The sequence below is a fragment of the Erithacus rubecula genome, assembly GCF_903797595.1.
Source record: "Erithacus rubecula genome assembly, contig: scaffold_184_arrow_ctg1, whole genome shotgun sequence".
NCBI lineage: Eukaryota > Metazoa > Chordata > Aves > Passeriformes > Muscicapidae > Erithacus > Erithacus rubecula.
In genome coordinates this window covers 101,144-125,407 of record NW_027636126.1, presented here as the reverse complement: position 1 = coordinate 125,407, position 24,264 = coordinate 101,144, and the positions used below count along the sequence as shown (strand labels likewise).

Sequence of the window (24,264 nt, the reverse complement as noted above, 5' to 3'; positions counted from 1 at the left end):
ATCTGGAGTGTCACACAGGGTGATGCCATTTGTCCTTGCTGCTCCTCCCATCCCAGTGCCCCAGGAACAGGCCCGAGCCACCCGTGAGGGACAGGCCCTGCTGGGCCAGGCCTGGGCTCAGCCCTTGGCCTTTCTGCAGCCTCCAAACAGCCCAGGCCTTGCTCAGCATTGCAGTTCCTGCTCACAGCCTTTGGCTCCTGCAATCCTGCCCTAAAGGATCTGCTCTCACCAGTCCCTGGGGAGCCTTTGCCACTCCCTGTCCTCAGTGGGGCCAGTGATGCTTCAAGGGACTTGGAGTTTTGCTTCTGACTCCTGGAGCAGCTTCTTCAATCTTCTCTCGGTGCCTGAGGGTCCTGGACTCAGCCCCAAATCCCCCATGGTGTCACAGCCTTAGGTGTCTCCTTAGACCTGAGATCACCTCTGGAGGACATGCAGGTGGTCTGGAACCCAGCTCTTTCTGATGCCCGCCGATGAGAGACTGTAGGAGGCTGTTTTTGGAGGTCTTCATGGTTGTTTATTGTTTCTTATCTCAGTAATGCTTTGTCCAGCAAACAGCATTCTGCTTGCCAGACCTCCAAGGAAGAATCTGCCTGAGAAAGGCAGGGCTAATCTTTTATCTAAATTACATACTAGGTATTTGCAAATTGCTCCCAATACAATACAATCTTGTAACATGGTCCAGCTCTGTTCCCATCCAATCTGAAAGTGCCAGCATGTCACCCAGCATGGATGACACGGAGAGGAAGGAGGAAGAGGTATAACCTGCCCCAAATTCTCCATCTTGGCCACATGTCCCTTATCACAAACATTCTAGAGATCTGCTAATTTCACATTCTAACAGTCTGATTTACACTCTATTTATTTTTGCAGCTTACATTTCTTCTCTCAATGTTGGTAAATTGTTCCAAGGAGCTAAATCCAGCCCCTGAGACACCTGGGTCTCATTTGAGGGTCTTTGGGGACCCGTCCAAGGGGGTCTTGAGTCTTCCAGGGAAGCTAGAGGAATACTCTGTATTCCCACACCATGGGACTGATTAAAAAACAGAAAGCCCTCAGGAGCTCTTTGTCTTCCTTCAACTGTATTCAAATCTCCAGTTCTTATGTAGCTCATTGGAGTAATTTTGGAGTTTTCTTGAGGAAGAAGACTTCAAAGGGCACCTCATGATCAGAGTGCATGTGACTGAAGCATTTTCCAAGTGATCTTGATGCTGAATGTCTCTTTTAGAGGTCTGGGCACACAGAAGAATGAGACCTTTGCAGGCTGGCCCTGTCTGGACAAGCAGCTCCTCACTCCCAGCTTCACCATGTCTGACATCACCCACCTGGGCCTGACATCCCTGTGCCCTTCATCAGAACCTTGTCCCCTGAGCTCTGCAGCTGGGTGTTCCAGCCCAGCGCACCATGTCCCACCTGCTCTCCTCATGGCTCTGCCTACACACAGGCCCAGGACAAACTGTTCTGTTGATAAGAAAAGAATGGAAAAGCCTGGGCAGGTTTCCTACACAATAAACCCCACTGAGGAGCCACATTGTCAGTACAAGCTGCCTGGAATGATGTCACCTTTCTACAAGAGACAGTATGACTGGACATGATCTCTGTAAGCAGAATTCTCAGTGTTTTCCAGATGAATTCTATGTCCCTTTACTTTCCCTGGATCTCTGTTACAGATGGAAGCTCCTGGTGCCATTCTCAACCTCTCTTTTGAATGCAGACATGTTCTCAGATGATTTAAGGATTTGCTCAATGGTTATGCAAAGCATTATTATCCTCATGGAACCAAGGAGATCCTTGTGACACAGCAGGGGCTCGTGGAACCAATTGTGACAGTTCATTGCCTCACAGAAACAAGGTTCCATTGTGACACTGAGGGGAATTGTGGAATCAAGGAGACCATTGTGACACAGCGATGCCGCAGGGAACCAATGGTCCATTGTGACAATGCAGATAAAAGGAGACTGTGGTAACACTGTGGGACCTCATGGATCCAAGGGGCCACTGTGACACTGGAGAATGTCATGGAACCCAGGGTCCAATGTGACATAGCAATGCCTCATTTGAACAAATGAACCATTGTTGACAGCACAGAAACTCATGGAACCAAGGGGCCGTGGTGACACAGCAGGGCCACATGCGACCAAGGAGACCTGTGACATTTAGGAACCCTATGGAACCAATGGTCCATTATGGCACTGCAGAAACAGGGAGACCATTGTGACACAATGGAAGCTCATGGAACCAAGGGGCCATTGTGACACTCCAAGGCCTCCTTGAACCAGGGAGATTATTGTGACACTCTAGAACCTCATGGCACTAAGGGTTTATTGTGACACAGCAGGGTCCCATGGAACCAATTGTCCATCATGACAGTGCAGATTCCAGGAGACCATGGTGACACTACAGAAGGTCATGGAACCAAGGGGCCTTTGTGACACTGGGGCCCCATGGAATCAAATATCTATTGTGACAGAGCAGGGCTGCTTCTAACCAATTGTCCATTGTGATACTGCAGATCCAAGAGACAGGGCTGATGACACTATGACAGTTCATGGAACCAAGGGGCTGTTGTGACACACCCAGGCTTCGTGGAACCAAGGAGAGCACTGTGGCAGTGCAGAACCAAGGATGTTATTTTGACAGTACAGACCCAAATGGAACTAAGGGGCTATTGTGAAACCATAAAAAGGACATAATGGAGTCAAGGGCAGCACTGATACTGAAATGTGCTGGATAGAAACTTTTGAACACAATTTTGAGTATTTGAATGCAGATATTCTTTATTACAGCATGGTGGTCACTCTGGTAATCCTTCATCCATCTGTGTGTGTACTGGGCATCAGGCGAACAGTGATTTATCACACACACTGATTACGTCTTCAGTAGCTATCCCCACTTCCTTTGACTTTATTTGACATAGTGGCACCCATTATCACAAATACTCATGTGGTTCATTGGGGTCTGTCTTCAACATCTGGTAAAGGTGGCTGTTCCTCGATCCCTGCTTTTGAATGATGGCAATTTCCTTGTTTTGCATAATTTCTGATTTATCAGCAGTCTTTCAGAGCTGAGCTGGAATCCTGCTTGCATTTTGAATGACTTCTGTTTGCCTGAGTGACATCTTTGATCTGTTTCTCCAAGGCTGTGCTCTTCTGTTCTACTGTCCTTGATAAGAGTAAATGTTGTTTTCTTCTCCTGTCCTTGTCACAGTGCTTGCTCTGCAGGAAGCATGTCTGCAACCCCCTCCAACCCATGGGCTTGGGGTGGGCAAGTGATCCTGAGGGAACAGGAATGGGACAGCTGGGCTGGACTGACCCAAGGGATGTTCCATTCCTTGTCACATCATAATCAGTGATAAACTGAGAGATGTGGCGGAAGCAAAGGAAATAGAGGATTTATTTATTTTTTAAGATATTTTTCTTTCAGAACACCACCTACACTTCTGCCCTTGGGTAGTTTAACATTTTCCACTGATAGGAGTTTTCCTGTGGAATTGTTTGCTTCTGTTTGTGGTCTTTGCTTTTTGTAGTTGGTTTGTTTGTGGGGTTTTTCTTATGTGGGTATGTTTTACTTTGTTTTTTATTTTTGGTGGGACTTGATTTTTCCCTATTGACTTTCTTCTGATGCGTAAGTTTTTCTCCCTTTTCATGTTGCTTGGTTTGTACCTGATGGCAAGGCAAATCTACCCAACCCAGTTCTCTTGCCCAATTATGTCTTCCAGTCATCATCAACTAGAAGAGTTTGGTCACAGACTCTCTGCAATGTGGGAGCATCGACAAAGGAATTGAAAGTGCATTTCATGCCATTCTAGAGATACTAGAGATGTTCCACAGTGGTGGTCAAGGGCTGATCACTGGGGGATGTCACCAGGTAGTGGCTGCCAAGAGGACTCTGTGCCATGGATGATATTTGACCCTCATTGTTCAGCCAAATTCCCACCCACCCCATGTGCCACTCCTGCAGCCCAGCTCTCTCCAATCTGGCTCTGAGGAGAGCACAGCAGACCATCTCTCAGGCCTGGCTAAAGTCTGGGAAAACATCATCCCCTTCTTTTCCATCCCAAGGGGGTTCTGCAATCCCTGCCTTGTGGTGCCAGTGCCTGGAATGGCTGCAGGAGGATTTGCCACATGCCCTTCCCTGCTGAGCCTGACCAGTCTGTGACTGTCCCAGTGCCCCTCCCTGCCTTGTTTGCAAACTGGTTCCATGTCTGCCCTTTCCAAGTGTCCAGGACATTCTGGGATGGCTCTGGCCTTTCCAAGGGGTTTGAGAGTGGTCTCGCAGTAACAGTGCCCAGCCTTGTCAACATCCCTGACACCAAAAGCCTTTTCCACATCCCTCAGTTCCAGCTCAGTGCCCAGAACACAGCACAGCCCTGTCCAGGTCCTTGGAGTGCTTCAGAAGGGAGGCAGCTCTGATTTCTCCCCACACACTCATTAAAGGTTTATCTGTGCAATCCATGGCTGGCCTGGACTTCTTTTCCTGGAGCCTCCTTGCCCTGGATGTTTCATTGTGCAGTCCTAAACACAGCCCAGTAAGGAATTCAGGTGGTTTCCCAGAGTCAGGTTGCCTCAAGGGACTGTTTGTGCCACCAGAACTGTGGCACACCCGAGTGCTGGTGATGATGTTTGTGCTCACTTGGGTTAATCTCCCTCCACACACACAAGGCACTGGTGAAATCTCCTCAGTACAGAGGAAACATGGGCTGCTGGCCTGGTCACTTGGTGTCCCTCCATGAATGGACAAACAACCTCCTGCAGGTGGGACAGAGGCCAGTGCTGGGTATGGTGGTTGCAGGGACTGGTGTGGGACAATGGCCCTGGGGCATCTTCCCAGGCTGTATCCAGAACAAAGATACAGCCCAGGCCCTGCTCTGCTGCTCCCTCAGGCCCATCCCAGGAGCTCTGGCTGTGCCAAGACACTGTTGTGTGCCCCCTGCACACTGCCCCTCTGCCCCAGGCACTGGGCTTTGCTTGGCCAGGGCATTCCTGGAGCACATTGCTGATAGCAGCTCTGGAGGAGAGTGAAGCCTTCCTGCCCTGCCCTCAGGAGATCCCTTTGCGGGTGGAGCTGCTGTGCTGGAGCCCAGCTGTGTCCCAGCAGTGACCATGGCCTGTCTCTGCCTGTGCTCACAGCAGGGACACGCAGCAGGACAGTGACCAAGCTGCCAGAGCACTGCAGCCTTACAGCCACAGAAGGGCTGGCAAGGAGAGGGTGGAGTTGGGAAGAGCAGATGTGGGAAGAGCCAGGGCCATTGTCCCTGACTGTGCTGCTGTGCTGGGAGACTCTTCACCTCTACCTCTGTTCATAGGCATTCCTCTGCTGACACAGACAAGGGATGAGAAAAAAACCTTGGACATACAAGTCAGGACATTCACTTGTTTTTATTAAAATGCACAGGGAGCAAGCCTCCTAAAAGTCATTAATTTCAGAGGAAAGGTAGATGTTCTTGTAGAAATGATCATAGCAGTACCACAGTATATTATAAAAAACATTATAACACTAGAAAAAGAAGATGAAAATATCCCAAAGAAAAAATGGACAAAGGGAATAAAAAGCCTAGATTGTAAAGAGTTACATTCTAATGGTTCTGGAACAAAAAAGAGATAGTTTATTGCTTTTGAAAAGAGCCAGTCATCATTTTCCTCAGGACATCCTTGAGGTCCGTGTTCCTCAGGCTGTAGATGAGGGGGTTCAGGGCTGGAGGCACCACTGAGTACAGAACTGACAGGGACAGATCCAGGCATGGGGAGATGGAGGAGGCTTCAGGTAGGAAAAAGTGACAGTGCTGAGGAACAGGGAAACCACAGCCAGGTAAGGGAGGCAGGTGGAAAAGGCATTGTGCTGTCCCTGCTCAGAGGGGATCCTCAGCACAGAAGAGAAAACAATGAGCAAAAAACAGGCAAAGGTAAAGAGATGGAAAACACAAGAAGGCCAAGTCCCCTGAGATAGGATTTGGAGCAGGAGAGTTTGAGGATGTGGGGGATTTCACAGAAGAATTGGCCCAGAGCATTTCCATGGAACAGGGGCAGGGAAAATGTATAGACCATGTTCAGCAGAGTGTTGAGAAAGCCACTGGCCCAGGCAGCTGCTGCCATGTGGGAACAAGCTCTGCTGCCCAGGAGGGTCCCGTAGTGCAGGGGTTTGCAGATGGACACGTAGCGGTCATAGCACATGATGGTCAGGAGATAGTACTCTGCTGAGATGAAGGATAGAAAGAGAGCTGAGCAGCACATCCCTTATAGGAGATGTTCCTGGTGTCCCAGAGAGAATTGTGCATGGCTTTGGGCACAGTGGTGCAGATGCAGCCCAGGTCAGTGAGGGACAGGTTGAGCAGGAAGAAGAACATGGGGGTGTGCAGGTGGTGGCCGCAGGCTACGGCGCTGATGATGAGGCTGTTGCCCAGGAGGGCAGCCAGGGAGATGCCCAGGAAGAGGTAGAAGTGCAGGAGCTGCAGCTGCCGTGTGTCTGCCAATGGCAGCAGGAGGAAGTGGCTGATGGAGCTGCTGTTGGACATTTCTTCTATATGGGCATGGAGTCCTGCTGAAAGAGGAGACAGTGACAAGTCAGGGGAGACTTTCTGAGCATTATCCAAGCCTTTTCTCCCTGCCCTGCCCATGCTGCTCTGTACCACTCAATTTTCCTTTTCTCTGAGCCTTCTTTCACCCTGCCGCTCTACTGGTATCTGCCCCCATTGCCATGACCACCAGAGGCTCTGCCCATGGACTCCGAGGAGCCAGCTCTGCTCTGCAGCAGTGGGGTTATGGGAATAAAGGCAAGGGTCAGCCCTGGGGTGGACTTCACCAGCCCAAACTGCTCCTGAGGCAGAGGAACTTTGCAGCATCTCCTATTCCAGGGCTGAAGAATAGTGATGGTCAAAGGCAGTTTGAGAGGGTTTCCTGGTGTGTCCAGGGATATCAGAGAGAACTGTGCAAAGCAAGACCATTGGCTGTAGCTCAGTGAAGGGTAAGGGGAGCTTCTCTGTCACTCTGTCTCCAGCTGCCCTTTCTGAGATTGAGTGCAGTCATTGTGTTCCCCTGAAAATCAGCCTGACACAGCTGAGAGCAGAGGGACCCAGAGCAGAACAACCTGGCTCAGCCTTTCTCAGAATCCTAGCCCCACTCCTGGCCAAGGACACTCCTGTCCCTCAGTGTCCCCTGGAGGCAGCTCCCAGGTTGGATTGCATCCTGAGGACACATCAAGGGTCCTGTCCATTGCACTGCTTGAAGAGAGTCAGCTCATTCCCAGGCCCCCATCCTGGCCTGCCCAGAGCTCCTGGGGCATTGGGAGCTGCGACACCCTATTGCTGTGCTCAGCCTGCACAGGAGGAGCCCAAGGGCTGGGCTTGAGCCTGCAGCTGGAACTGCCATTCCCAGAGAGCTCATCAGCAATGACAGGAGCACCTGGGCAAGGCAAGGAGAGAGAGCCAGCCCTGAGGAAAAGCCTTTGCCTGGCCAGCCCTGCACAGCCCCTCCCAGGCAACACCAGAGCAGGACACTGGCCCTCAGGCCCTGGTCAGCAGCGAATGACACATGGCAGGAGAGATGGCCTTTATGCCTGGTGCTGCTCTGTCAGCCCAGGAGGGCATTGAGGGCCCTGATCCCCCAGGCTGAGGGCTGTACTGGCTGGGAGGGGACACCAGAGTTGTGCTGCTCAGGGCAGTGTCTGCCCCCAGCTCTGCACACAAACATTGCTGCTGCAGCTCCAGATGAGGGAAGAAAAGGGCATCTCTGGAGAAAACTTTGCTGGGAGATCCTTTAGTTATTCCAAAGCCACAAAGAGGGCACATTTTCATTGGCTCATTGTGCAGCCACAGGGAAGGTGGAGGCAAGCAAAGTGAGAAACAGCTCAAAAAATGAAATGCTTTTTGGACAATAGTAAGAAAGCAAAGAAAAAGAACCTACAAAGTGAAACCAACAGAACTATTAAAAATTACTTTTATTACAACTGATTTACAGTAATTGGCCAGGAGTTTAATGTTTCTCAAACCATCCAGCCATCAGTCTCCACACTGCAGCCTTGAGCTCCTGGTTCCTCAGGCTGTAGATAAAGGGATTCAAGGCTGGAGGCACCATAGAGTACAGAACTGACAGAACCAGATCCAATTATGGGGAGGAGATGGAGGGAAGCTTCAGGTGATAAAACACTGCAGTGCAGAGGAAAAGGGAGACCACAGCCAGGTGAGGGAGGCAGGTGGAAAAGGCTTTGTGCCGTCCCTGCTCAGAGGGGATCCTCAGCACAGCCCTGAAGATCTGCACGTAGGAGAAAACCATGAACACAAAACAGCCAAGTGCTAAAAAGATACCAACAGCAAGTAGCCAAATTTTCCTGAGGTAGGATTTGGAGCAGGACAGCTTGAGGATCTGTGGGATTTCACAGAAGAATTGGCCCAGGGCATTGCCATGGCACAGGGGCAGGGAAAATGTATTGGCTGTGTGCAGCAGAGCATTGACAAAGCCACTGGCCCAGGCAGCTGCTGCCATGTGGGAACAAGCTCTGCTGCCCAGGAGGGTCCCGTAGTGCAGGGATTTGCAGATGGACATGTAGCGGTCGTAGCACATGATGGTCAGGAGGGAAAACTCTGCTGTGAGAAAGAAGAAAATCAGAAAAACCTGAGCAGCACATCCTGAATAGGAGATGATCCTGGTGTCCCAGAGGGAATTGTGCATGGCTTTGGGGACAGTGGTGCAGATGCAGCCCAGGTCAGTGAGGGCCAGGTTGAGCAGGAAGAAGAACATGGGGGTGTGCAGGTGGTGGCCACAGGCTACGGCGCTGATGATGAGGCCGTTGCCCAGAAGGGCAGCCAGGGAGATGCCCAGGAAGAGGTAGAAGTGCAGGAGCTGCAGCTGCCTCGTGTCTGCCAATGGCAGCAGGAGGAAGTGGCTGATGGAGCTGCTGTTGGACATTTGCTGTGTCTTGGCATGGGGATCTGTAAGAAAAGCAATCATGCAATTGTTCCATTTGGAGAGGACTTTAAATATCCCAGCCCAGATTGGTGGCACTTTCACCCCACTGCCTTCCCTGGACTCTGCTGCCTGGAGCTGTCCCTGCCAGCAGCTGCTTCCCTGTGCCCAGGGCTGGGCCTTGCCAGTGCTGCCAGATCCCAGCCCAGTCCTGGGGGCTCAGCTCTGCCCTGCAGACCCCTCCCAGCACAGGGCACTTCCCAGGGCCAGCTCTGCTTCTGCAGGCTCTGATGGCAACATTACAGCAACCCAGAGAAGGCTGGAAAAGAGACACTGATGCTGCCTCTAAGGGGCCCTGTGCTGATTTCTTTCTTTACCTGGTTTATTCAGACTTGAGAGAAATTGTTTTTATTTTTCTCATCCTGAACAGAGAGATGGATATCAGTGTGCAATTTCTCATTCAGGCAACTCAGAGAACTAAATTATAGAAACAGGATTTTCCCTTTTATGCAGCCTCTACCTTTCTGTGTTCCCAATGTAATCTACTTCGAAATTTTCTACAGTTAAATGTCATGCTGGGTGCAGTCCTGAACAATGCAGCATCCTCACCACACAAGGAGAAGACTCCCAAACCTTTCCAACTGTCTTCTTCCACCCAGACCCTGTCCCACTGCTGTCAGCAGCTCCCCGGGCTGACTGAGAGCTGTCCCTGGCAGGCAGCAGAGTCCCTGCCCCAGCACAGCACCCTGGGCTGCAGGACCCTGCTCTGCAGCACAGCCCTGGGCACCCCTGGCTGCTCTACACAAGAGAGAATCAGAGAATGTACTCACAGAGTCTGTAGGCATTGGGATGTTCCAGCTTTAGGAGATCACTCCAGGAGCTGCAGCTGCCTTGTCCTGCAGCCAGAGGCTTCCTCTGTCAAGGGCTGGGAGTGATTCTGCCCCAATCACTTCTGAGCATCTTCCCAGCCCTGACTGATTGAAGCTCTCTGTGCCTCTGTGCTGTGCCTGGGTGGCTGCAGGCAGTGCCTCAGCCCTGCTGGGCTGGGAGAGGAGCTGCTCCTCAGCAGAAATGTCTTTTTGAAGCTCTTCTTGGTTGTCAGGATTGCCCTCTGTGCCTGGAGCTTGGCCCAGCTGAGCAGCACAGACACAGCACAAGTAGTTTAATGACCTTCTCAGGGCTTTGGTGCTGTTTACATAAGACTCAGTCCCTCAGAGTAGTCTGAAAAAACTTCTCAAGAACTCAAAGTGAGGTTTAAAGTACAAAGTTTCTTGAAGTTTTAATGGGTCCCACTGGGGGATATGATTGAGGAAATGCCCCCAGGTCCAGTGAGAGTAGAACACTGGTGGCAGTAATGACAGGAGGGGATAAACAAGGAACAGGTTTCTCTGATGCTGAGCAAACCTGGATGTGTAGAATGACGTGTCCACATAAGCTTAGGAGTTATCCCACATTGGACCTGAGATATGGAAAAAATGATGCCCACTTTAACACCAAATTAGTGTTAAGAAATCTTAGCCTGATATTTTGGAGATTTGGTTACAGCAGGGCCTCAAAGAACCAAGGAGAAACCTGTGACACTATGAAACCTCAAGAAACAAAGGGACCTTTTGACACTGTGGGGCTGCATGGAACCAAAATCCGTTTTGTCTGAGTGGGGCCATATGGAATCTGTAGTCACTTGTGACACTGGGAAACCTCATGGAACCAAAAGTATATTTTGAAAGAGAAAGGCCCCATGGAACCAAGGGGCCATTGTTATACTGCAGATCCAAGGAGGCCATAGTGACACTACGGAATCTCCTGCAGCCATGGGTGCATTGTGACACTGCAGGGCCTCACAGAACCAAGAAGTCCATGGTGACACTGCAGAACCTCATGGAACAAGGCAACCATGTTTTACTACAGAACCTTGTGGGACAAAGGGTCCATGGTGACACAGAAGCACTGTTCCTGAGATTATGAAAGCTCATGGAACTAGAAGTCCATTGTGACCAAAGCACCATTGTGACACTGTAGGGCACCATGGATCCAAGGGATCATTGTGACACTCTTCCTCGTGGGGCCTCGTGGAACCACAGGCATCATTTTGACACTGCTGGGCCACATGGTCCCATAGGGCCAGTGTGAAACAGCAGGGCTTTGTGAAACCAAAAGACCATTGTGGCTTTACAGAGCCTTGTGCAGCCAAAGGGCCGCTGTGATCCTGCAGGGCACCGTGGATCCATGGAGACCATTGTGGCACTGCCAGACCCCATGGAATCATGGAGACAATTGTGATGCTATTAGTTCCCACAGAACCAAGGGGATGTGAAAAAGTCTGGCATGCTTGGCCTCCCATGGACCACCAGATAGGTCAAAATGAATTTTGCATGACAAGGGCTGCCTCTCATCAGCCCCTGGAGTACTGGGGCTCTGGGCTTTCCTTCCTATGGAAAAGAACTCTCTGTCTTCCTGGTGCCCATGGCCGAAATTGTTACTGCCCCTTAAAACTCTCTGTATGCAAGGGTTTCTCTCAGACAAAAGCTGCCATGATAACCAGATATGGCTGTCTTTGGCTCTGGTGGTTAGCTCTCATCTTCCCCTGAAACACCGAGTCTGTTCCTTACTTCCTGTGGAAAAAACATGTCTATCTCATCCAAAGCCAACGACCAAAACTGGGATTTGATCTCCCAGATTCTATCTGTCCAAGGATTGCTCCCAGAAAAAAGTAGCCAGAACAGAGTGGTCTGGCTGGTCTTGTTCCTCTGGTGATTTTCTTAGATTATGAGCTCAATGTTATCAATTGTAAATATTTTGGAGAGGGCCCAGAGAACTCCTAAGGTGAGGTATGCAGGCTTCAGTCACACGACCACAGTATAGGGACAAAGGGGCTCTGTGCTCAGTGGAGTGGAAACTGAGGACAGTGGAGGAGAGCCTCAGAGTGTTTAAAGAGCTGTTTCAGAGACACTTTTGATATAGTGTAAAACAGCCTAAGAAGGAAAGAAAGAATGCATACGAAGTGCAGCAGGGATAGTCCAGACTGGATGGAAGAAGAGAGGAATTTCCCTCTCAGGCCAGGGCTGTGGTGCAACACATCCCCTTGAAAAAATCTTGAGCAGCCCAAGGCTGCCCATGTTCTTCTTCCTGCTCAGCTGTCTCCAAAGCCATGCACAATTCCCTCTGGGACACCAGGAACATCTCCTATAAGGGATGTGCTGCTCAGGTTTTCTTTTTTGTTTTCTTTATGTCAGCAGAGTATTATTTCCTGACCATCATGTGCTATGACCGCTACATGTCCATCTTCCAACCCCTGCACTACGGGACCCTCTTGGGCAGCAGAGCTTGTGCCCACATGGCAGCAGCTGCCTGGGCCAGTGGCTTCCTCAATGCTCTGCTGCACACAGCCAATACATTTTCCCTGCCCCTGTGCCAGGGCAATGCCCTGAGCCAGTTCGTCTGTGAAATCCCACAGATCCTCAAACTCTCCCTGCTCACACTCAAACTTCAGGAAACTTGGGCTTTTTGCTGTTAGTGTCTATTTAGCACTCACTTGTTTTGTGTTCATTATTTTCTCCTATGTGCAGATATTCAGGGCTGTGCTGAGGATCCTCTCTGAGCAGGGATGGCACAAAGCCTTTTCCACCTGCTTCCGTCACCTGACTGTGGTCTCCTGTTTACCAGGACTGGGTTTTTTGCCTACCTGAAGGCCCACTCCATCTCACCCCCATCTCTGGATCTAGTGGTGTCAGTTCTGTACTCACTGGTACCTCCAGCCCTGCACCACCACACCCTACTGACCACACCATTCCTGATCCAGGCCAGGAGCCATTGGCCTTCTTGGCCAACTGGGCACACTGTTGGCTCATGTCCAGCCTGCTGTCCATCAGTGCCCCCAGGTCCCTTTCTGCTTGGCTGCTCTCCAGCACTCTATCTCCAGCCTGTAGCACTGCAGGGGTGGTTGTGGCCAAGGTGCAGGACCCAGCACGTGGACTTGTTAAACCTTGACTTGATGGATTTGGGCCCTGGATCCAGCCTGCCCAGGTCCCTCTGCAGAGCCCTCCTACACTCCAGAATATCCACACTCACACCCAGCATAGTGTCACCACGGTCTTACGAGGCCCTAGAATGTCACAATGGTCTCTATGATTCCATGAGTCCTCTCTTTGTCACAATGCCCCTTTGGTTCCATGGGACCCCTTGATGTCCCAAAGTCCCTAGGATCCCTGGGCCCCACAGTTTCACAATGGCATTTTGGTCCCCCAAAGCCTTGCAGTGCCCCAGTGGATCCTTTGTTCCATGAGGTCTCGCAGTACAGTAATACTCTCCTTGGTTCCACGGTGTCACAATGGCCTCTTGGTCCCAAGAGGCACCACAATGTCAAACATGTTTCCTTCATTCCCTGAGTCCATGAAGAGCAGCACTGGCCCCTTGGTTCCATGAGGCCTCTGAGTGCCACCATGAATTCCTTGGTGCTGCAGTGTCACAATGGAGCACTGGTTACACAAGATCCTGCAGTGTCATCAGGGACCCTTGGTTCCATGGGGCACCACAGTGTCCCAATTGTTCCCTTAGTTCCAGGAGTCCTTGCAGTGGAACAATGGCCCCTTGATTCCATTGGCCCCAGGCTGTCACAAGGCTCTCCTTGGTTCTGCAGTGTCACAATGGCCCCTTGGCTCCACAAGGCCCTGCAGTGTCACAGTGGCCTCTGTGGTTCCACAAGCACCCAGACTGTCACCATGGACTCCTTGCTTCCATGCAGCCCCACAGTGTCACAGTGGCCCCTTGGCTCTGTGGTGTCATGTTGTACACAGTGTCACTCTGGTCCTCTCAGTTCCACGAGGCCCTGCAGTGTCACAATGACCCCTTGCTTCCTCAGGGCCCTGCAAGGTCACAATCATCACAGAATCACCGAGGCTGGAAAAGAACTTTGAGAGCATCAAGTTACACCTGTGACCCAACAACAGATTGTCACCCAGACCATAGCACTCAGTGCCACATCCAGTCTATCCTGAAAAACTTCCAAGGACAGTGACTCACCCACCTCCCTGGGCACCCTGTTCAAATGCCCAATCACGCTTTCTGTGAAGAATATTTCCTAATGTTCATCCTAATTGCCCCCTGGTTAGCTTGAGGCTATGTCCTCTTGTCCTGTCACTTTTCCCTGGAAAAAGAGCCTGACTTCCACCTGCCTGAACCCTCCTGTCAGGGAGTTGCAGAGAGTGATAAGGTCTCACCTGAGCTTCCTCCAGGATAAACATCTCCAGCTCCCTCAGCTGATCCTCACAGGACTTGTGTTCCAGAACCCTCACCAGCCTTGGTGCCCTTCTCTGGACATACTCCAGCCTCTCCATGTCTTCCCTTATTTTTGGTCCAGAACTGGACACAGCACTTGAGGTGCTGCCCAACTAGTGCTGAACACAAGGGAAGAATCGCTGTCCTGTTCCTGCTGGCCACACCATTCCTGATCCAATGTAGTTCAAGGTGTTGGATGAGGGAATTAGAGGGAGGGGGTGGGGACAAAGTGTTATTTATTGTCATCCATGAAGGGTCTTGATTTTCATATCTATTCAGACTTCATTAGAAGTTTCAGGGGTTCAGTATCAATTGGACATTGCTGGTATCAATCAATAAATACGAAAAGGAATCAGTACAAAATGCTTCTCCCTGCATTGTTTTCAATATAGTACATAGTATATAGCCTATTCACTTTGAATACACTATTGAAATCTGTCTAATTAATCACAGAAGAATTGAAAACTTAAATTATCCCCAGGAGCTTTTCTTGTTTGGGTGTTTTGAACAAATACTTTTGAGTTTTTCTCACTAATTCCCTTAACTGAAGAGGTCAAGAAAGAAGAGTTCAATATTAAGTTTGTCATGGATTTAACATTGGCCAAATTGCCAGTGCACCCATTAGAATTATTTATTCATTTTCTGCTGTGAGCTGGGATGAGGAGAAAGGCAAAACTAGCTCAAACTTTAAAAGGTACAAAGAAAAAACTTTATTACTAGAAATTACAAGGAAAAAAAAATCTCAATAAAACTTTCAGAACATTTCTTCTCCCCCTACAACTTCTTTTCTTTCACACTGATAACATACAGAAACGGATCAGTCAATTTGCCATCTCTATAAATAGCCTTTCACCCATTTACTTGGGTGAAGAGAACTTTTCATCAGTCTATGGAGATTTTACCACAAGAAAACAGTTTTCTCCTGGCCCTGTGTCACAGTGAATCAACCATTCAGGAGAATGTAAATCTGATCACTGTATAAAAATCCCTTCCTCGACTTACAGTTTTTCCATAACAATTTTTAAAGACCATATCAATTTATGAGGCAGCACTCACAGGCTGATGGCCTCCCCTTCCCCTTGGCCCAGGGGTTCTTGGAAAATCTTATCAGGGGCAGCATTCCAGGTACGTCATGGGCCAGTCTGGCCACTCTGGGGGGAGGGGGAAGCAGGCAGGATCTCAGCAGCCGATGGCGCTGTCTAGTAATTCCCCTTTCTTGAGTTACTCAACATTTGGAAGAGGACAGAAACAGAAGAAATAGAAAACATAGAGAGAAAGACAAAAAGGAAACAGAGATGCACACTCTTGGATTCCAGTACTGTTCAGACAGAAATTCCAAGAGGAGATAGCATCAAGATGTGCTCTTGCCTAGTGGTCTGCCTGAAATTCTCCTTGATCTTCCTGGGTCCTTCTCCCAGGTATAACTTTTGGTCATTTGGTCACTCAGGATCTGGGCTGGGGCTCCAGGGATGAGTGTGGAGCATTGCCTTTGGTGTGACACAGACCACAGGAGCAGGAAGGGACTTGGACTGAGAACGTGCTCCGTGTTTTTTTAAGCCCCCGGGCCTTCATGGGCCTCCCCCTCCGGTGGGACTTGTGATTGCTCGGACAATCAGAGCCTGAGTCAGCACCACCACACTGTGTGACTGACTGACAGCTCATCCCAAGGTGTCTGGGACACTGATCTCATTCAGTCTCTGACTGTGACCATGGTGACACTGCGGAATCTCATGGAACCATGGGTCAGTTGTGACAAGGACAGTAGCAGATCCAAGGACACCATGGAGACACCATGGAGCCTCATAGAACCAAAGAGACCATTGTGACATTCTTGTGCCTCATGGATTCAGGGGGACCATTGTGACTCCAGACCCCTATGGAACCAGGGGTCAAGGATGAAGCTCTGGGGCTCATAGAACCAAGGAGCCATTGTGAAACTGAAACAGGGAAAATTAAAATTAAAATTAATGAGTTAAGGGTAAAAATACAGGAGGATGCTTTAACTAGAAGGGGACTGGCAAGATACTCTGAGTGCTTAACATTCACTGTCTTTGCAAGAACAGGTCAGAGCAAGGCTTCAAGATAAGATAGAGGGCCAAGAATGTGCAAGCAGGATGGAAGAGTGAGACCCATTCCAGATAACGGGGATTCCTTAGACCCCTGAGCCAACAAAAACTGGTATTAAGGCCTGGAAAGAAACCTAAGACTAATATACAAATAAGGTGAGGTTAAAAGTTCGAACTGAGAGGAAGACTGCCTCCTTCATCCCAGACAGCCACCAGAACAACCAACAAGGAGCAGTGTGCAGTCACAAAGTGCCATGGAGCTAATTTTAATACGTAGCAGGGCCAGGGGAGATTAGGAAATGAATATGTATTAGGTGCACTGTGCAATCCTAGTTTGTAGAGAATAAAGAGAGGCACAGGTCGCCAAAGGTGTGCATGTTTTTGGAGGAGCTATCCCCCATGCACCTCAGTGATGAAAAAAATACATGCCTATATCTTACTTTATGGGTTATGAAGTTTTTTCTGTGCATCAATTTGGGTGACCCCGCTGCTCCCCTGAGATTTCGGGGCACCATCTTTGCCCACGTCTGAGCTGGAGCCAGTGCAGAATCCCATCTGCAATGACCACACAGACCAAAGCTCCTGGGTGTACCTGCGCTGCATCATCTCCTGAGTTAACTCAGGGCTCCCTCTCACGTCTGGGGCCCTTGCCTGGAGTTTTGGGGTAACCCTGAAAGTTTGAGTGCCCCCTGACAGTCCCCCCACCACGGAGGGTCATCTGGGTCCATATTGACTGAAAGGATGCAACAGGAGTCGGGACACTTGGGTGCTCCAAATATCACCTGGACATCCCTAAAAATCACCTGCATACACCTAGGTAGCCCCCAGTATATCCTGGATCATGGCAAAAATCATCTGGATACACCTGGGTACCTCTTGGATAACTGGGTCAACCAAAACCACTAGGGCCCCCCAAAACTTGTGTCCCAAAAATCCTCATTGCTTTGACTGGGTGGACCTGGTGTCCCTAAATTCGCATTGACTTCAATGGCTAAACCCAGTGCCCCAAAAATTTTGTTGCAACAAATCTCAATTTTGGCTTCAGAATTTCCAGAATTTGGACTCAAAATGGAGATTTTTGAGCTTACCTGGAGCCACACCTCCAACACAGGTCACAGGTGTGGGATCAGGGATTCGGAATTGGCTTCCAGGAATTCATCCAGTACTTCCACAAAATCAGCATCATGATCCTGGAAGGGAAATTCCTAGAATTGTGTCCAACATGTCCCCCACATTTTACCCAAATTACACCATTTTAGCACCAAATTTGCACAAAAGTCCTGTTGAATTTAATGGATAGGCTGGGTGTCCCTAAATCCACCAAGGTTTAAACAGGGTAGACCTGGTGTCTCTAAATCCCTATTGATTTCTTTTGGGTAGACCTGGTATCTTGGAATCTCTATTGATTTCAATTGGCAGACTTGATATCCAAAATATGCCTGTCAGAAGATCATTATAACAAAAGATGGGCAACTCAGAGACATTGTAAAAGACAGTTTATTGCTTTATTGCACCAGTCTCACAGAACAGTGAGACGTTAAAGTGTTACACTGAATGCCATAATATCAGAAGCCATCTCATTATTAGTTACAATGCCTTACATTAGTTTTTTAGCCAATCACATATTTCTTATGAACTTTGTTAGCGTCTTTTATCACCAATCATAAATTGCTTTGCTTCCCACAGCTTAGCTGCCATGTACATTTTTCAACCAATCATGTAACACTTCACAAACTTGTAATGATACATCTTAAATTTCTAACTAACTAACCAACTAACTAACTAAAACCACCCTGTCACCCAGACGGTGGGACTCAGTGTCACATCCAGACTGTGCTGAAACTATTCCTGGGACAGTGACTCATCCACCTCCCTGGGAAGCCCATTCGAATGTCCAATCACCTTCTTTGTGAAGAATATTTATTAATGTCCAGCCTAAACCTTCTTTGGGGCAGCTCTAAGCCTGTGTCCTCTTGTCCTGTCACTGTTCCCTGGGGAAAGAGCCCAACTCCACCTGGCTGCACCCTCCTGTCAGGAAGTTGTAGAGGGTGATAAGATCCCCTCTGAGTCTCCTCCAGGATAAACATCCCCAACTCCCTCAGCTACTCCTCACAGGACTTGTGTTCCAGATCCCTCACCAGCCTTGTAGCCCTTCTCTGGACACTCTCCAGCTCCTCCAAGTCCTTCCTAAATTGGGGGCCCAGAAGTGGACACAGTGCTTGAGGAGCTGCCCAGCCACTGCTGAGCTCAGGGGAAGAATCACTGCTCTGGGCCTGCTGGTTGCACTATTCCTGATCCAAAGGAGTCTGAGGGGTTGGATCAGGGAAATGGTGAGGAGGAGATGGGGATGGGGACAAAGTGTAATTGATTGACCATCATGAAGGGTCTTGATTTTCATATCTATTCAGACTGCATTAGAAAGTGCTGGGGGTAAATATCAGTTGGACAGTTCTGATATCCATCTATAAACAGGAAAAGAACCAGGAGAAATCACTTCTCTCGGCATTGTTTTCAATAGAGTATATTCATTTGGAATACATTTTTGAAATCTATCCAATTAACCACCAAAGATTTGAAAACTTAAGTTTTCCCCAGGAGCTTTTCTTATGGGTATTTTTAACAGATGTTTATGAGCCTTTGTCACTGAATTCCAGAACTGAAGAGCTCAAGAAAGAAGAAGCCTCTGGAGTAGTAGAATTCATCAACATCCTCCTAGTGGCTGAGGATCCATCCTCATCAGAGGAGGAATGATGGAACAGAAATAGGAACAGGTGACGCACTGAGCACCCGCTGACTGATCACACCTGCTGACCTTATCCACTGACCACATCCCACTCACCACCCAAATGACCAAATGATCACACCCACTGACCATAACCACTACACACACTCACTGACCACACCCATATCCTAGAAACCAGTACCAACACCTCACTGACCACACCCACTGACCACCCCAATGACAAATCCCATTGACCACACCCTGCTGACCAACCCAACAACAACCCCTCCGAAAATACTGAGCACATGCAGTCTTGATGCTTTCTGTTCACTCCTCTAAGTTATTTGAAATCCCCCATCTCCAATAGCTCAAACAGCTGGCTGCTTCCTTCTCCTATTTGACCAGGCAGAAATTCCATAAATACACCCTTGTATCTCAAATGCAAAAAGTTAAACTACAAGGGGAGCCTTACAATTCATTTTACCAAGCTGGCACCATTCCCAGTCTTTTTCAAAAATATCCAAATTCTGTCTTTAAACCTTAACCACAGACTGGACTCACTATCTCAAATTGATCATGTGCTACTTCCCAAATATAGCTTCTCAGGAGTTCCAGGGCACACCTGGGGCACATAGGTCTACTTTTATTAGATATACAATACCATCTCTTGTTGCATCATCTACAGAGGAGAAGGACCCAACTTGGTTGTCACCCTGCTCCACAATGAAAAATAATCGGCCCACACAAAAAGCAAGGAGTTACCCTTATTAGTCCCCACCGTTGTGGGTTTCTGAAATTATTCTCAACTGGTGGTAATTCCCAGTCAAAAGCCAAATAATTCCTTGTTCGAAGATAGCCCTTTCAGAAACTGTCCAGGAAACACCCAAGCGATGAGCACCCGTCAATTATTGATGCTTAAGATAACCAGAGCCATCAGGAAAGCTACATCTGAATGCTGGCTTCCCATAAACCGAGATCTGCATTCACCAAATTCATCATTTTCCAGACATGGTTTTGTCCAGCCCAATGCAGAGAAAGACTACATGAATGTGTGCAACAACAAAAAGAAAGACCTCTGCTACAGGCTATGAAAAACTGTATAAAAACAGTATAAATGCCCTGAGGAATATGACCACTCTGTGTTTCCAGAAACAATCAAGTGCCTGTTTGTTTCTGCATAGCATTCATAATGGAACTCATTACAGACTGCCCAGACTGCTTAGTTCCATGTCTTTCTATTTCGTGTGTTCTACTCTTCATTTTTTTTTTTTTTTTTAACTTTTCATAGTATTTTCCATAAAGGGATGCCTTTAGTCACAGTATTGCTACATCAGTATCTACTGTGCTTGTGTTCAGCATAGACAGTAAGGAGCCATGATCATTGTGCATTGAGGTAAAATAAAGTGTCCTGCTCTGCCCTGTGTGACCCAGGTGCTTCCCCAGCCCTTCTCTGTCTTTGCAAGGGCAGTGCCTGTGAGCAGAAGTGGAGGGACTCCCAGCACAGTAGCAGAGCCAGGGACAATGGCCCTGGCTCTTCCCACATCTTCTCTTCCCAACTCCACCCTCTCCTTGCCATCCCTTCTGTGGTTGTAAGGCCTCAGTGATCTGGCAGCTTGGTCACTGTCCTGCTGCGTGTCCGTGCTGTAAGCACAGGCAGGGACAGGCCATGGGCACTGCTGGGACACAGCTGGGCTCCAGCACAGCAGCTCCACCAGCAAAGGGGTCTCCTGAGGGCAGGACAGGAAGGCTTTGTTCTCCTCCTGAGTCACTCTCAGCAACAGGCCTAAAGAACAGACTCTGAAGAGGCTTCTTGTGTTCCCTGTTCTCCCAGGGCTCAGTGGGATGAGATCAGGGTCCCAGTGTGGCCATCAAAGGACTCAGGTATGGGTCAGGTTTGTCTTGTTGGTGGCCAGTGCCCAGCAGATGGTGAATGGTCTGTGCTGAACCTTGCTGGGGCTCTGCAGCTTGTCCCAGGGCTGATGGCAGGGCAATGTTTGTCTGCAGGGCCTTGGGAGCTGCCAGGAGAGCACAGGAGACCTGCAGGGACAGGGTGTGCCAGGGAGCAGCAGGAAGTGGAGCTCACTGGGCACAGGCCTGCCCACGGTGGGGTCATCCTGAGATCAAGGACTGAATGTCTGCTGTGACCAGGAGAGCTCTGCAGCCCCAGGGACACAGCAGGCACAGGGAAAGGAGTCTGGAACTGAGTGCTCTGAGCCTCAGGGACACAGTAGGGACAGGGAAAGCAGTCTGGGCACTGAGTGCTCTGAGCCTCAGGCACCTTCCCCAGGAGGATGCAGGGTAGCCCCAAGACCATCTGGCAGCCCTGGAACAAGGCAGGCACCTCTGAGCCCCTCCACAGCCCCATCAGAGCCTGTGTGGGAGGGGGTCAGTGCAGGGAGCACCATCAGCTGCCTCTGTGTCCCAGGCTGAGCAGCAGAGCCCAGCAGAGGCAGCCCAGGGCCCCGGGCAGCACAGCCCCCGTGCTCTGCAGAGCAGCAGCCCCAGCTCGGGCTCTGGGAGCAGGGCAGGGGCTGCAGCAGTGGCTGCTCAGGCCAGCACAGACGTGTTCCCTTGGCACAGGCTCTGTGGCAGCTGGAATGTGCCAGGAGCAGGGCAGGAGCCCCTGGGATGCAGAGGAGCCCTGGCAAGAGGCTGCCCTGTCCCTGGGGCAGAAGCAGCTGCCTGACAAGCCCCAGGGCCAACTCTCTGCTGCTGTGCTGGGCAGTGAGGCTGGCCCTGGGGCTGCAGGAGCTGCCCAGGCTGAGCATCTGCTGAGCATTTCAGACACAGAATGGCTGTCGCTGACCTGCAGTGCCTCCAGTTCAGACTGCAGGAGGTCATTGTGTATTTTAGAGTAAGACTGCCATCTTGTGACAAAAGTTACAATTGCAGCAAACTGGTAATTTTTTTCTGTGTTTTCTGTGTTGTTATTCTGGCTGGTCACTCTGCCTCAGCATCCACTCACAGTTTACTCAGAGAAGTGCAATGCTGTTCACGCCTAGCAGGGTCCCCTGTTCCCCTGGGTTCCCCCAATTCCACCTGGGCCACAGCTTCCACCAAGGATGTTTCACAAATCCACCCCAGAGCCTGACACGGGCACAAGGGGCTGGGGCTGAGTGACCAGGACATCAAGGATGGGGATTATCCAGGGCATTGGGGCCTGGTTTGGGTTCCCCAGGGCAGCAAAGATGTCTGGCAGCTGGAGCAGGGTGAGGGAAGTGCCTCCAGGATGGGGCTGGAACCCTTTGGCTGTGAGAAGAGGCTGAGAGAGATGAGCTTGTCCAGCCAAGAGCAGGGAAGGCTGAGGGGCTCCTCATGCCAGCAAGGACAGGAAGAGTTTAAATGAGTCAGGCTGGTTTCAGCATTTCCTCAACATTCAAAAGTAGCATGGCTTAACTTTCTCCATCCACCACTGAAAGCTTTGCAAACAGGGCATTTTTCAAGCTGTTTTTGCCGCACTCCAGGCAGAGCATCCTCATACAACACCTTGATTGTGTTTGCATCTATCATAGCATCATCTTTCTGATGCAAAAATCAAAGGGTTAAGAGCTTAGCTGAGGAATAGAAGATATACATATAATGATCAGAGTAGAAGCAATGTAGAAAGTTAATAATCAGTGGCTGAACCAGTAGAGATAAGAAAATAAATCACTTGCTTGGCTTTGTTGTGTCAAGTTGGGCCGTTGGAATATTGTTGAAGTGAATAAACCATAACTACACCTGGGCCCTGCAACCAGCCAGAACCAGGTTGGGAACTTGAACTACGGTCAAAGGGCACAAGAACCTAGAAACAAGACCAAGGTGAAAAGCTGAAGGCAAGGAAGGCTCCCTGACTTCATCTTAGGAGACCTCTGACCCATTTCAAATGCCCAGTGACCCATTTGAAGAAAAGTACTGTGCAAGGACTGTGCAAAAGAACTTTGAGGTAATTTTAATACAAAGTGAGGGTATGGGGTGTTAGGTAATTCATATCTATAGGCATATTGGATAACTAAATGACTAGGTAAGATTTTGATGGAAAAAATAAGGCAAGAGCCATGGGTATTTTGCACAACTTTGTGGGGTATTTCTCCTGGGCTTGCCCAGCTTTGTAATAAATATACTACTTTCTAACTTAAACTGGCTGGAGAGTTCTTTTTTCTCTATCAATTGGCGAGTTTGCCATGAGAAACTCTGTTTGGCTGCAAGAGCAGCCTGGGGTATGGATGTCTCTGGGACCTTCCTGGAGGGACCTCTGGTCCCCAGCTGCTCATCATGGGGACAGACAAGACATGCTGCTGGACTGCAGACACAATTGTAAGTTTAAAATTATTCCTACACATGTCTAAAAGGCAGCTGGCAAGACGCAGAAGACGTTCTGTGCTCAGCGCAAGCCTGGGCAGTTTTGCTTGCAATCATCGGGAGGGTGCAGTGGCCACAGAAAGGGTTTGTTCTGTCAGGGAGATCCACCAGCAGTTCTTTGGGTGAACCGGGCAAATCCTTGTTTATTGCTGCTATTTTAATCATTATTTTGATTGGGTCCTGCCTCTGTGAATGACTGTTTGTGTGACTGGTCAGATGTACTAAGGAAGAAGCGAGCGGGAGCTTGGATCTGTGTTTTTGTTTTGGGAAACTGAAACAGCTGGAGAAGAACAAAGTGATTGGGTGATCATTTAAAATTGCTGTATACTGTGTGCTGTGTTGAGAAGAGGTGGATGCTTTCTCCCTTAATAAAGGGATACCCTTCCCTGCAGTGATTTTGACTTTTGGATTTGGGCTGTGTGTGAGGAATTCCTGTTTAAGGGGACGGTATTCCCTGTAACACTCGGTGTTTGGGCTTAACCGGTCCCCTTCCGCCACTGGTCATTGTGTATTTTAGAGTAATATTGCCATCTTGTGACAAAAGTTACAATTGCAGCAAACTGGTAATTTTTCCCTCTGTTTTCTGTGTTGTTAACTGGATGGAATATATCGAACTTCAGCAGGGAGGTTGGTAGCTTTGGACTGGGAAGAATCTGCACAAGAGGGTCTGGACATTCAAGAGAAAAGAGGAATAGCTTGCTTTTGTGTGTGTTATGAGGCTTTTGGGGCTTCTAGAAGTTGGCATTTTTCATGGTTACTGTTACAGTGCAAGATTTCTGAAAAACGTTGTTATTGTTCCTCTGAGAGACAGCAAGGTCTATGCCCTCAGTGTAAATGGAGACATCCTAACCAAGCTGATTTTGAACCTAAGATTGTAAAGTTTGTGTGTGGCAAATCACATTCAATACCTGCAACTCAGGCATCAGTGTGGGAGAAAGATTGGGAAAGGACTGTGAGGCTGTGTGGA

At 49.2% G+C, this 24,264-nt stretch overlaps 1 protein-coding gene across 1 annotated transcript; it reads right to left on the bottom strand.

Moving 5' to 3' along the window:
• Positions 1-8,096: 8,096 nt before the first annotated feature.
• LOC306815681 (olfactory receptor 14J1-like) lies at positions 8,097-10,043 on the bottom strand (the record flags this gene model as incomplete). The annotated part of the gene is made up of 2 exons (XM_079332245.1): positions 9,725-10,043; positions 8,097-8,920 (listed from the first exon to the last, which is right to left on the bottom strand). The coding sequence occupies exon 2, from the start codon at positions 8,895-8,897 to the stop codon at positions 8,097-8,099; it is 801 nt and encodes a 266-aa protein (XP_079188371.1). The 5' UTR covers positions 8,898-8,920; positions 9,725-10,043.
• Positions 10,044-24,264: the final 14,221 nt, after the last annotated feature.